Genomic DNA, 14,141 nt, shown 5'->3' with positions numbered 1-14,141 from the left:
TCAGGCAGAAGTGTGCCAGTCTGGAGAAACAAGCCCAACAGAACCATAATGACCGCGGCTCCGCCCAGGCGGAAACCGAGCGGGTGAGTGGAATTCCCAGAATAGTGATGTACAAAGGTTATCAGAATATTATATCGTAATAATTGCCACATTCCACTATAGACCGTGAAAAAGTGAAATTTCTGTACGAGAAGCGTAAGTGCGGCCAATAACACTACTCAGTTTGCACTATGCAGTTAGTAACTTACTCTGTATGTGATCAGTATCGGTAACGGTTCACAATCAATCCCAGAAAATCTTTTTTCATCAAAACTTTACGAAACCAGGAATGTACATAATCCTTATAGGTATAAAAACTTAGAAAATTTTGGATAGCAGATTATAGTACTGGACACAAAACATGACTCTGTGTTTTTGGTTGTCTTATTCACAACTTCGTAGCTTGTACGAAAGGTCACTGACCAATCACTATTTCAGCTAAACAAGCGAATGCTGCAACTGGAACAGCAGTTAGCATCCACCACCAAAGAGCGCGATCAAGCGGCCCGTGAAGCCGAATCCTTACGGAAGATCTGTTCGCAGCAGGACGAGCAGCTCAACCGAACCCGCCAAGAGCAGGACCAGTCCGGATCGGAGGCCAACCGATTGTTTACATTGCTCAAAGAGGCCGAGGAGGAGAAGATGACCAAAGACCAACAAATCAGCGCACTGCGCCAGGAACTGCAGCAGCTGCAAAGTCAAGCCGAACAACTGCGGCGTGAACACGATGCGGATAAACGTCGCAGCCAAGAGCTGACGGAACAATTGAAACGGCAAGCACAGCAGCAGTCCGCCGCACAGATGCAGGGCACGGAGGAAATTGCCACCCGGATGCGCGAGAAGGATGCCCAGGTTGCTCAACTGGAAAGGGCGCTCGAGCAGAGTAGCTCCCTTACCATGGAACGCGAGATGATTGTAGCTCAACAACTGGAAAGGCTCCAAGTTGCTGAGGAAAAGGTGCGAGATTGTAATTATTAATCAGCTTTTAACTTTTATAAAAAGTATACTTCTATGGTTAATTATATATAAAAAAATATTGAATACAAACGCTATTGGCATCTACTCTGTTATCTGTACAGCAAGCCTGATTTGACGTCGGACACCGGCTTCGTTAGTTATATTAAGATTAATTTTGTTCACTGAGATGGCTGTCAATCTTCGGCCAGTAAAAATGTTTTATCAATTTTTTAGGTCCAACAATACGAGCAACAGTTTAAGGAGATTGAGAAAGCGTACAACGAGATTGCTGCGGAGCTGACTCGTCTTCAAACGCAATCTGCCGGCAAGGAAGACCAGATTGCTCGTCTTATGGAAGATAGAATAGAAATGGAAAATGAACTGCAAAGACTCACGTAAATAATTAGACGGGTGCCATATATGCAGCTGTATAAGATCGGTGTTTCTTTGTAGGCAAGACTGTCTTTTGGCGGCTATAAGTGAAAAAATGGCGCATATTGCACTGAAAGAAACTGGACCGAAAAATGTGCGAACTGCCGACGAACTGCGCCAACTGCGCACCGAAAAGGAAAACCTGGAAAGGAGACTATCACAAATGGTACGACCTTTCTGTTTGGCCAGTATATATCGAAGAATATATAAACAATAAGAATTGTGTGCAGTAATAATTGCTAATACTGTTTTGTAATCCGTAGCCTCCTCCTCCTCCCAAAGCAAAGCCTTCCCAATCGCAACCACCCCAAAGAAAGTGAAATTAGTCCTCACGCTGTTCCTGCGTTTGCCCAAAGCGTTACATACCTCTCTATGGAAACCAAAGCAATATTTCCGGATCTTTTTTGTGACCATTCCTGATGCTCCGCAGTGTGGCGGACATTTGTGCGGCCTACGGGAAATACCCCACCGGTTGACCGGTGTTCTTGCTTCCATTTTAGGAACGCTAAATTATGAAGAATATTTCTCAACTGTGCTTTTATGATGACCCGGTTTTAGTTTGAAAAAGGAAAACCTAGCCTGGCTTGTTTAAAAAAAGTTATTTAACAAATGCGAATGCTCTTTATACACTTCGTCTGCTCCCTTGGTATAAGCTGTTTATACATTCCAGTGAACTTGTACCAAAGATTTTGTCGAAGACTGTATTGAACTGGTGCCTGTTTGTCCTTAAGTGGCCGTTGTTGTCATGATTATGCATTTCTGGCGAGTTAAACTTATTGGCCTGGCCAGCTATGGTCATTCAGTTATGAGATTTTAGTACAGTACTTACCAAAGTATAAGTACATTAATTATCAACAACTATTTTCAAGGTCAAATTAAATAATAACAGCTTACGAGAAACTTAACAGCGTAAATGAACTGCTTTGATACTTGATAGTATTCAGGAATACTAAGATAATGAAAGAATTGTCAGACAACAAACTTTTGTTATCCGATAACAAATAAATTAGCATGTAGGTAACCTCCGCGTTTATACAAGTGTACGTTTAACGTACTGTACCGTAGTACTTACTAATGTTAAATTATTTTTCTGAATTTTTAATTTTAATTTAGCGTATCGAATTTTCAACTTTCAATGCTTAATGCAAGCCCTTCTACTCAGAAACCATCAAATTCATCAATTTAAAAAATGAAAAATCTTTAAACGAGTACAAAACGTGGAAAACGTTCACTATTGTTACGAAAAAAGAAGTCCATAAACACTAACAAGTTACCCGGTGCTATAAAATTAAATGTTTGCTGTGGAGTACAGTTGGGGATTCCACACTGAAATATGCAATTTGAACGCTAAAACAGTTGGCGATATTGCTGGTCACAGCCTTCCGGTCAGCGGCACGTTTCAGCGACGCGATAGCCCATCTTCCTATGGAAGTAATCCAGACAGACCTCTACAGTGACCAGTGATGCGGTGGTGAGTTGGGTTCCCATGCAACATTAATCTGGTTTTCATGTCATACAGTTTGGTCATCTCCGCAATCTATTAGTTCCGTAATCTGTCCTTTTGACGAAATAATTATTATTTTTCGTCGCAAGTTTCTGTTTCGCAGTGATCGCGCACAAAGGCAAGACGCCTTGTTTTGTCGGTTTAAGTTATGTACAGCTTATATGCGTAACTTTACCTATACGTCACTTTGTACGGGTTGCACTAAAAGTACGGGTTCCGTTTATAGACATCCTTTTAACCACAATGAATCAGAGCATGCCGCCGGATCGTGACCACACACTGCATCTGAGACAAGGAGCGTATTACGAGGAGGCGATTATGTTGTCACCATAGAGCGTTAGTAGACACCCTATTTCCAGCTTCGACAATCCGCATGATGTTTTGCTCTGACTAACAATACTAACATTATTTATTATGACAAGAAGACCGAAGGTAATCAATTTAGCGAAAAATTGGACTGCCTAGTTAGCTACAGCAGATATTGTATACAAGAAACCGCTGCGGCTTCGCCTCCGCGTTTCTTGTGATCCCCGGCCGCTTTGAAATCATTCTACTTACAGTAATTCGTTAGTTAATTCACTAAATGCCTTAGCCGTTATTGTAGAACATCTTGGGCAAGGAGTCTAGCTCGGTCACTCACTCATCTAACAATTTTGTTCACTTTGGCGATTTATTGCTCGGTCATTACTCACCTAGATATTTTGTTCACTGGACAGCGGTGGTAGCTCGGTCACTCATTCATCTAGCAATTTTGTTCACTGGACAGTGGTGGTAGCTCGGTCACTCAGTCACCTAGCGATTTTGTTCACTGGACAGTGGTGGTAGCTCGGCCACTCGTTCATCTAGCAATTTTGTTCGCTGGACAGTGGTGGTAGCTCGGTCATTCATTCATCTAACAATTTTGTTCACTGGACAGTGGTGGTAGCTCGGTCACTCATTCATCTAGCAATTTTGTTCACTGGACAGTGGTGGTAGCTCAATCACTTACTCATCTAGCAATCTTGTTAACTGGACAGTGGTGGTTGCTCGGTCACTCAGTCACCTAGCGATTTTGTTCACTGGACAGTGGTGGTAGCTCAATCACTTACTCATCTAGCAATCTTGTTAACTGGACAGTGGTGGTAGTGCCAGACTGCCAGTTGCTTAGAACATTTAATAAAGTATTTAGTATGTACTATAATTAATTTGTGTCATTTTATTTGCAAACATGCTGAATTCTAATCGCCTGATTGCTGTTCAAATGTTCAGTGTTAAAATCCTTAAAAAATTTCGATTTCTAAAGTTTGAATTAGCCCAGGTTTCGACGAAACAAAACCCAGTGAACAAAACTGTTAGGGCAGTGAGTAACCCAGCTACCAGTCTACCACCACTGTCCAGTGAACAAAACGAAATAGATAGGTGAGCCATGACCGAGCAATGGATCAATGGATGATAGGTGAGCCATGACCGAGCAATGGATCGCCAGGTGAACAAAATCGCTAGGTGACTGAGTGACCGAGCAACCACCACTGTCCAGTTAACAAGATTGCTAGATGAGTAAGTGATTGAGCTACCACCACTGTCCAGTGAACAAAATTGTTAGATGAATGAATGACCGAGCTACCACCACTGTCCAGCGAACAAAATTGCTAGATGAATGAGTGGCCGAGCTACCACCACTGTCCAGTGAACAAAATCGCTAGGTGACTGAGTGACCGAGCTACCACCACTGTCCAGTGAACAAAATTGCTAGATGAGTAAGTGATTGAGCTACCACCACTGTCCAGTGAACAAAATCGCTAGGTGACTGAGTGACCGAGCTGCTATTATTCACAAGGTCACCTTGAAGCTTTACCGAAGCCAGCTTTGCCGAAACCGGCATGTAGGAGGTTTAAATAATTTTTTAGAAATAAAATGCATGTGAGACAGTTTCTGAACATGCTGAATCTAATGGCGTTTTCAGTTTTTTTGATTAGGTTCTGGTTTTTCCGATCTCGATGCCTCAGTTTTTTTTGTAGTTATAATATAGATCTTATTCCTTGATATGCTATTTACCGGTCATTTATGAAATTGGCTGGAGAATATTTCATACATCACACTCTACAGCAACCAAAAATGGGAAAATTTGCATTTGTAGAATCTTATCTTTGCAGCAAGCACATGGCCAAACGTTCGTTTTACAGCTGGTTAAATGTGAAGCTTGACCGGTCGGTAGGGAGCCTTTGTAAGAGGTCTCCTCTGGTGTGGCAGCTGTCAGGCATTGTAATTGTGATATGACCGACAATATTGCTCACAGTAAAAAATCAGAATACTACTGTGTCGCCACTTTCGACCGCAATATTTTATGCGCCCATTCCACTAATATACAGCGTCAGATATTTCCCGCTTTATTGTTTGAAAACTGTAACCGTATTGCAAACAAATTTCACCTGAGGAACTGCCAGCACTTAGCAAAACGTCCATATAGATGTAAATAGTGTATGTAGCTTCCTACGGCAACGTTGAACATGAGGTCGTTCCGGTAGAACCCGGCCGTCGTGTGACCCGACATAAAGCTAGTATTCTGTTTCTTAAATTCAACATTCCGATAATATATACTTGACTAATGACTACCATGTTGATAACGAAAGAGCCAGTTTATTTCTTTTTAAACCAGTCTACTGCGGCTACTAGCGATGCCGATATTGTGGTCGGACTTAATTAACTTCGGTTTACTGTACCAGCAAAGTACCGGACTCTCTTTTCTGCCGGCTAGAGGTAACCTTTAAATTTGCATTGGACTACAGTAACCGAAAGACATTTTTGCTATTATTCACCGAGTGTACATGGAACGGCATTGCACCTAATCAGTTACAGATTCGCACCAAAGAAATCGTTGTGATGCTTGTCTTGGCAACGACGTGTGCAGCTGAGCGAAGACTATACAATACATGCTGGATCGAGAAAAACAATAATATTATATATATCAAGAAATTACGTATGTGAAGTGTTCTTGGCCGCCTTGATTTACTTAAGCAAAACCACAAGAATAGCGAAAAACCAAAGCTGCATGCAGTAGTGTGCGAAGCGTCAAACATTCTTATAATAAAGCAGCACAGTTTAGTACTGTAACGGCAATGCATATCCAGTTTTTACTTTTATTTGTGCCCAAGGTCAAGCTACAGTACATAGGTAATTAAAGGTCGTAAAAACAAAATAAACACCGAAAGGTTACATTTACATACAATGCGAACAACGAATTAATTGTGCTGATATCATCATCAGACAATAAGTGTTCTATGAGTACAGTATATCTACTTTCGGAGAATTATCGTTTTAATTGGTTTAGTAAAAATAACTGCAATACATGTCATGTATATGTTCACATAAAATTCTGGCAAATACTTTATGCTAAAGATCAAAATTCAACAGGTTGCGGCACATCGGCTCATTGGTGAATTATAGTGTCTATAAGCTTTTTGGAAATGGAAAATAGTGTTGCCGGCTTTCAACTGGAAGGGTCCTAAGGAAGATTCGCGCAGAAACAGATCTTTTGGCTGATGAGCACAGAAACTGGCCCGCTTGGCCGATTTGCGATTCCAGCGAGCATCTTGCCCGGCACAGCGCAGCTTCTGCCAAGTTTTGATCTCTTTCCAAATTCCCATAGAATACAATCCATACACATACGGATCAACGACGCAGCTAAACACTCCAAAATAAACAGAATCTCTTGCAGCAAAGGATTGATTTCAGCGGCCGAGTCACGCCACAAAAAACCATATGTGGATGATTTGGTAGGGCGACCAGCAGGCAATGAATATCAGGACGACCAGTGCTGTAAAGTAAGTCCTTATTGATTTCCGTATTAATAAAGTAAACTTTTTTACATACCGACTAAAATGTTAATGCATGGTGGCAACTACAATATTTGCACTCGCGTTACACTTGCAGTAATCGAATTTTAGCCGCATGCACTTATTTATTTGCAGTCGCATTCACTGCGTTATGTTTACCGGTCATCCGTAGAGTGCGTGATTTAGCTTTGGATAAAAAATCTCCATGAGGATTAATCAAAATTTGCTTGAAATCCGCCGAATTGCGATCCCGGGTTAAATCTTGTGACACCGGTGTTGTGCAAGAAAGCCGTTCGCTTGATCCAGCTGTAAGAAGAAATTAATTTATAGACGCTGTTAGTAATAGTGGTTTCTTATTCTCTTTCATAACAACAACATCGGACTATGAAGCACTATTAATTCCTTAAATCGGCGTTTAAGGACGGTGCTAGAAATTGCTGAGCTGGAAAATGCAGCAAAATACTGAAGCAACAGAAAAACGGGATAAACAATCCTACCTTTCTTGTGAACATTTGTATACAATCGAGTACTAACAATAAATGTCCGGCATCTACGGTAAATACTCTTGGTAATAACACAGTACTCTGATTTGTTTGTTTTGCATTTAGCGTCTACGTGCTCCGTACTTTGCAGTTTGCACTTGTATCTACTTCGGCACATTTACAATGCAGTGTTATTGTTATAGCTAATTAAAAACGGGGTTGTTTTGCTGGCATTTTAAATGAGATCCGGAAACAAAAACTCCGGTGACTTTAATTTAGGATTCTGATCCTGACCCTCCCATATTCGCTTATAGGAGTTTTCCGTATGCAAATTGATCATTCGAAAATTCACGCAGCGAGCATGTGTCATCTGATAAACATCGGCATGAAAGATTCATTGTGGAGACTATTCTGGATGAAAATGGTGGTTCCTTAATGTGCATTTCCAAGGACAAACTGCGGAGCGATCGGCAGATAGTACATATCCGTTTACAGATACACTACTGTTTTCGGATCCATGCGTAAAATTGTTCGGACGAACATGAACTGTGCACATCAAGAGTATAGTCTAACTATGCAAAATGACGTAAGCCGGGCGAAAAGTTCAAAATAGGATGGCGACCTATTTTAGCTAGCTGCAATGACAAAGTACATCTTTTTTGCTTGTCACAAAGTGAAAATTGATATACACTATTTTTCTTACATTTATAAACTCACAAAAGGAACAAACTGTTCAGGAGACACGAACGACTACTATCTATTTCTGAATAATTTGAAATACTAGACATGGTATGAGTAGTTTACTATTTTGCAGAAATGTACAATATAATGATATTATGTATACAATATCTGTAGTCAGGCAGATATTTTCTGTTACGCCAGCGTCAATATTGATTCCCGTGTGCGGCGTACGTGGGTGCAGTATATTACGACGGGAATCCGATTTGCCGCTGACGTTCATAGTTACACTGGATACCACAAATATTTTCACGCGGCAGTTGGTAGTCCGCGCCATGTGATACCTTAACAGTCAATCACTGCATAAAATAAGCAAATAATGTGGAGAGCGGCGTATGACCCTTAAAAGATACTTGAAAAAAATTGCATCCTTTCCGTGCAATTGTAGACAGGCGCAACCTGCTGCCGGCTAGTACTGTTTTGATACAATTACATCCGTATTTGGTCTACAATTTTTGCCGGTAATTTTTTTTCTGCAGTATGTTTTGCTTGGATTTTGCATGCCACCACTTATATCCGGCGTCCCGGAGAAAACCGGGACTGATGAAAAATGGTTGTAATCGAACGGAATGGGAAAACATCCCAGTTGCAAATGACTGTATGGCACTAATGACACTTACTAATCTGGCGGAGAAAAAAGTGCAGTAGCTAACCTAGTTGCTCCTAGTGTCCGACGGACGACAATTTGCAATTCGATCGCTCGCAATCATTATTACAGAGATTTAGGAAACGTCGCTCCTGATGAGTTTTCTAACGATAACGCGTCATGTCAAGCGCAATCCGACATTTAACTTCTTATACAGTTTATGGTTGACTCCGTACGTGTTTGTTCCAGCATTAATAAGAACTGTGCACGCTATACGTGAGCGTGCGCTAATAGCATTAATCCGTATTGATAGGCAGTACAGCATCGCACCAAATTACAGTTCTGTTGACGAATATATTTTTAAAGAGGGATGGGGATCGATTCGTCTGCGTAACTTTGACATTTGACATTGTTGGAAGGAATTCACGTCCTGTTTAAAAGGGTGCCGTCAAACTCAGCTACGCAGCATTTATAGATGACCGTTCAAAGTTCACTCTAAATACAGCAGACGTCTAACATTTTTGATAATTTTTACATATTTGCACGTGATACTGATTTTGGTAAAATTTATGTTTTTAATTTATATTTATAAATGTCAGTAAACTGATTACTTTTAAAACGAGCATGCAATTACATGCAACGTAATATTCAATGTTTCATCAATTTAATAAATAGAAGGATGAATTTAGAAAACAAGGTGTGTCTCTATTGCAGTGTCGTATACTTCTATACGTAGGTATGTACAATATGGTAAAATGTGCAATATACCCGTATCTATGCAGCAGCCATGCACAAATTAGTTAGCACGTAAGAATATGCACTAACCATTGCAGTTGTGCGTTGGAGCGGGATTGTCCGTTTGCTGTCGTGACTGGCGCGAATACTGGGAGATGCGTAGCCATATTCCCAAATAGCACACGATAATGGTCACCAGGGGCAAGCCATACATGAGAATGGTGATCAGTAATCCGTAGGCCAGCTCCGCCGTGCGGGTTTGGAAGGCATCAAAGGTCACGCACTGTTGGTACCAGGAGTGTATGGGATGGGTTTTCAGGCTCCATACGGACAACTGTAAAATAATGGTGGAAATGAGAAAAAATATCTTAATGCTCATCTGGAGTCATAAAAGAAAATTGCTTTCCAAGTTGAAAATGAGGTTATTTTTCCCTCGATGGTATAATGATATGGCTGATGGGCACTTACTTGCGGACTGGCGCACACCACACTCAGTATCCAGGAGAGAAAGACCATGGCTTTGGCCCGTATGGTGGCCTTGCGGGCCGTCGACAGTGGATCCCATACGGACATAAAACGATCCACGCTGATGGCGATCAGGAGAAAAGCTATACGTGAGACCAGCGGTAATGTGAATTTTTACGGCGCTCACAAACGGCGAGATGAGACGTTGGACTAGAATTACCATACCGTTGAGATACAATCCCACTACGCGGAGTCCAGCAAGGAACCGGCACGCTGTGTCACCGGCACGCCACTGCACGGTAGTTTTCCACGCAATCTGTGAAAGGGCACAAAATCATTAAATGTTCGCTGAAGTAGAAAATATAATTATTAATAAAATATTGTTGTACATAAGCATATACTGAAAATGGTCTAGATGATGAAATTTTAATTAAACATAAAGCGCAGTAAGAGATGCAGTTTAATTATGCAGGGCGCGCACAACAATCACACATAGCTAGGAAATAATTAAGCACAATATAAAGATATCGCTAAATCTTTGTATAACGCGCGTCTCATGATCTATGGGATTTCTTGTAACGCGCAAAGAGCGTTAATTCGCACACGTAGTTTCCTTAAAGAAATTAATTATCGAACGGAACAAGTACTTTAACAGCCACTCGAAACCTAAGGATCAGCGGCAACGTAATACGATCGGAAGTATCAAGCTGTGCACGTTTCGGCTGTCAGGCGATGTTGAATTACAAAACCTGTCTACAGGTAACCTTTGAATGGCCTGATTTCGGGACTACAGCTCCACACATGAACTTCGTATGGTCATTCATGACAACCCATCTAATGTGAAAATATGACAGGTTGCTGTAATTTCAGGCTGGCTTTTAGGCGCAACCTGAACGCAAATTGTAAAAATGCTCGTTGTTCCATGCCTTGTTGAAATGCCGGCATGCCGCATGCTGATAATCAAGATCCTGAATGAAGAAACTGGCATAAATTAATAATTACCAGACTCGAATACAATAAATATAAAGTTTTTTAAACGGTGCGTTTTAAAATTTTAAGGATAGGTTTCCAGATGATTAAAACTGCACAACATGTAATCAAAATCTGCTCCAGATTGAGAATCTCATGTACAAAGGTAGCGAAACCAGTAATCTGATCACGGACCTGCCGGTGTAAGGTTGCAATTACCGGGCTTGTGACGTAATGCAACCCTTACTAATCATTCGTTCTTTTATTTGTTGTTATTTTACCTTTAATTTTCTGATGGCCTCTTATTGATTAAACTACTTCTTAATTTTTCCAGATGTAAACAACATTGTGAGGTGTCTTAATTGCATTTTGACCTCAATGTAAATAACTATTACGATGCCGGATCTTTTTTATTAGCGAGATCACGAATGGTATCAACGTAAGCGCTAAACGTGCAATTAGGGGCACCGCATGGTCACACCGGAAGCGACTATCAGGATACGGTGAAAGATCGACGAGCATCTGCTCCAGTGTTCATCCCCCAAAAAACACATATACTGCCGCCTATTGATGAGACTGAAACGTTTCTAATTATATACCCGTCGCATTCCTTTATATAAGCTATCCCGTTTGTAACAGGAGCCGTATAGAATATCGCCGACATTTGTTTACATTGACTTATCACGCACAGAGAGTTATGGGCGGCAAAATATTATTAGGCCGTTCAATCAATGTTAAGTTGTTAACGTCCCATTACAGGAAGCTCTTACCGCCGATAATCAGAAAAGCAAAGAAAACTACACTATACTTTGTATCATAACTGAGAAAAATCCTGTAACATAATATTGTTGTTTGCACTTCTGTCGTTTTACATTTACGTCATTTTATGCGTCAAGCAAAAAAATTGTAACTCCATAAAAAAACATGCAAAAAATGGGTAAAAAAGTACAGGCATATTATTTTTTCCGGCATGCAGTCAACAGACGTTTCAAAATTCTTATTACTGTATAGGATTAATGCTTTTGGTTAAGTACCTGTAGTGGCATTTCAATGACCGTCACGAGGATATCGGCAACACATAAATGCAGCAACATAAAATGTACACGGCTGCGATTCTTTCTTCCATATAACTTCCAGAATACCACACCATTCCCCAGCAGCGATATCCATATTAAATTGGCATAGGTGACGATGACCATGACATTCTTCACACCGAATCGCATATTGGGATCACCGGGCTCTTCATGGGTGTAGTTGTAATTAACCTTCGGCACATCGTCCCTAATTAGGACATGGACAATTTGTTCCATTGTAGTTGGCGCCGGCATGACTGCGACACGACAACTGATAACCGGCGCGAGCGTGTGTGTCAAACGGAATTTTCTAACGTCCCTGCGTCCAACGGTGAAACCCCACAAAGTACCACATCCGGTAGGTAGGATCAGGGTTATTCGGAAAGGAGCATGTGATGAAGACTGACGGATTCTTATAAGGCGGCATATAGAGCAACAGGGGCGCCCGGTGCCACACCGGTCCGGTAAGCTGATTTAATCAAGTGATTTCTTGGGGCGCATATATAGCCAATGCACAAATCCCGTCACATTTATATATGCGGGCGCGGTACAGCGTAGACGGGACCGGCAAGAAGCTGTACGGGAATTGACTTATGGAATGGGATTATAATTATTACGCAGTACTCCAGCGGACGGGGCTAAATGAAGCCAAACGGATCGATTTTACGATGTAACACGGGCAGTGTATACGGTATATGATTGTGACGATTACGCCGCGTACGACGCATTCCCGCTGTACCGGATACCCAGCAGCACTGAGTGTGGACTAAGTGTTTTTTCTGGATAATGACCAGTTGAGATGATATTGTAAATTTTCGCAGAATCACATTAAACGGACGTTAAGCTGGGCAATCTTAAAAAATAATCACAGCACTTTACTGCACAGTGTATATATCTACTCAACGGCGATAATGATGATGAAGGCCGCAATGATGAGCGGTAAATACTTGACGAGCTGCAATTCCGGTGGACATTAATATGATTACCGCAAGATCGCGCCGGACTAAGATGACAAGAGCATTTCCAGGGCGGCTGATAAATAAGCAAAAATAGTCATAATCAAATGTGAAATACGCCGCTGCATCTCGTGACACAGAAGCCGCCTAATGCTTTGCTTGAAAAATGCTATTCATAATGTCATTTCGAAGCCTTAATAAAACAGATAATCCATTAAGATTAAACTGAGGAGAAATGTAACCTTACGGCCTACAGTTGTATTTATTGTTATTTTAAGTAAGTATTTCATGCACACAAATAATAATACAAAAGCATGCGAATCTTACAATTAGAAGGTTTTTGAATGTTGGTTGCTTCGTCGACCAATCATTTTGTAGCTCCGTGCTAATTTGATAACTGTACTGAAATACATACGTCAAAAAGCAAACAACTGCAACTCAATATTTCTCGCGTTAGCGAAATGTATACCACCGGGAACGTTTGGAACCAAACTGTTATGTTTTATAACGTATTTTCATATTGTACGAATACAATACAACCTATGCGAAATCAGCGGCTTTTGCATGCGCGTACAGTGTACAGCGGCTGAAATCCTTCTTAACACCAAAGATGCACAAGAGTTACACATAGATGATACCACAGCATAGTACATGTAGTGTTCGCTATTCTTAGAGATTTGTTTGTCGCTAAAGAAATGTTGGTTTGGAATCTGTCAGGCAGAATGAAATATAACTCTTGCAACCGCAACGTGCGCATCCATCTATGCGAGTAAAAAGACTGGTGTTGCCAGTGCCAAAATTTTCCGCAACCAAAATGTCTATGCATCTTCCGCATATACCACTGCAATATTATTTTGCTGCGTAGATCGAATAAGTCTTGAAACTCACTTGGAAAACGCCAATTATGTTATTTTTGAAAACAGCGTGCGCGCAAATTAGGTTTTGATGCAACGCCAGGAATCGTTGTGAAAACGGACAAATGATTTAGAATGGTCTGTTTGCAGAAAAAACTTAAATTGATACTTCTAGTGTACAAATTTCATAACTCTGCCCATTATATATTTAAAATATATAGGTGAATACTGGCACATTTTGACATAAAATTAATTTCTGGTGATTTTCCTTGTATACAAACAATAATCACTATGCTTACATTTTTATACTGCAAATGCCGATACTATGGTGCTGAAGAACACGCAAGCCGGCATATTATATGCGCTTAAAGGTTATAATTATCAAGTCGAGCGAAGCATTTATCGGGTCATACAATAATCGGAATTGAAAACCGGCATCCCGGTTTGTCAACCCAACAAAAGTCGTCATCGTGATGCATACAGAACCGGAAAGAAACGCTCCAGGTGCAGGAAACGTTAACCTTGAAAACCCTTTTTGT

At 40.9% G+C, this 14,141-nt stretch overlaps 2 protein-coding genes across 2 annotated transcripts; one reads left to right on the top strand and one right to left on the bottom strand.

Annotated features, from left to right (window-relative positions):
• Positions 1–6: 6 nt before the first annotated feature.
• On the top strand, positions 7–2,049 carry LOC129597658 (trichohyalin-like). The gene is made up of 5 exons (XM_055495297.1): positions 7–83; positions 478–996; positions 1,231–1,391; positions 1,450–1,594; positions 1,692–2,049. Exons 2-5 carry the CDS (start codon positions 490–492, stop codon positions 1,746–1,748), a joined length of 870 nt encoding a protein of 289 aa, XP_055351272.1. The 5' UTR covers positions 7–83; positions 478–489; the 3' UTR covers positions 1,749–2,049.
• Positions 2,050–6,045: 3,996 nt separating this feature from the next.
• Positions 6,046–13,300, bottom strand: LOC129597633 (adipokinetic hormone/corazonin-related peptide receptor variant I-like). The gene is made up of 7 exons (XM_055495266.1): positions 13,076–13,300; positions 11,754–12,824; positions 9,976–10,066; positions 9,754–9,893; positions 9,376–9,619; positions 6,904–7,050; positions 6,046–6,725 (listed from the first exon to the last, which is right to left on the bottom strand). Exons 2-7 carry the CDS (start codon positions 12,045–12,047, stop codon positions 6,652–6,654), a joined length of 990 nt encoding a protein of 329 aa, XP_055351241.1. The 5' UTR covers positions 12,048–12,824; positions 13,076–13,300; the 3' UTR covers positions 6,046–6,651.
• Between the last annotated feature and the right edge of the window lie 841 nt (positions 13,301–14,141).

The sequence above is a fragment of the Paramacrobiotus metropolitanus genome, unplaced genomic scaffold, assembly GCF_019649055.1.
Source record: "Paramacrobiotus metropolitanus isolate TYO unplaced genomic scaffold, Prichtersi_v1.0 Parri_scaffold0000107, whole genome shotgun sequence".
In the NCBI taxonomy this organism is placed as follows: domain Eukaryota; kingdom Metazoa; phylum Tardigrada; class Eutardigrada; order Parachela; family Macrobiotidae; genus Paramacrobiotus; species Paramacrobiotus metropolitanus.
This window is presented reverse-complemented; position numbering and strand designations above follow the sequence as displayed.

Excerpts from the sequence above, each read along its gene's own strand:
- LOC129597633 (XM_055495266.1), bottom strand. The coding sequence starts at position 12,047 with ATGCCGGCGCCAACTACAATGGAACAAATTGTCCATGTCCTAATTAGG. Across the intron at positions 10,067-11,753 it reads TCATTGAAATGCCACTACAG|ATTGCGTGGAAAACTACCGT; the intron begins GTACTTAACCAA and ends GCCCTTTCACAG. Across the intron at positions 7,051-9,375 it reads TCCAACGCACAACTGCAATG|CTGGATCAAGCGAACGGCTT; the intron begins GTTAGTGCATAT and ends TTCTTCTTACAG.
- LOC129597658 (XM_055495297.1), top strand. The coding sequence starts at position 490 with ATGCTGCAACTGGAACAGCAGTTAGCATCCACCACCAAAGAGCGCGAT. Across the intron at positions 997-1,230 it reads TCCAAGTTGCTGAGGAAAAG|GTCCAACAATACGAGCAACA; the intron begins GTGCGAGATTGT and ends TCAATTTTTTAG. Across the intron at positions 1,392-1,449 it reads AATGAACTGCAAAGACTCAC|GCAAGACTGTCTTTTGGCGG; the intron begins GTAAATAATTAG and ends GTTTCTTTGTAG.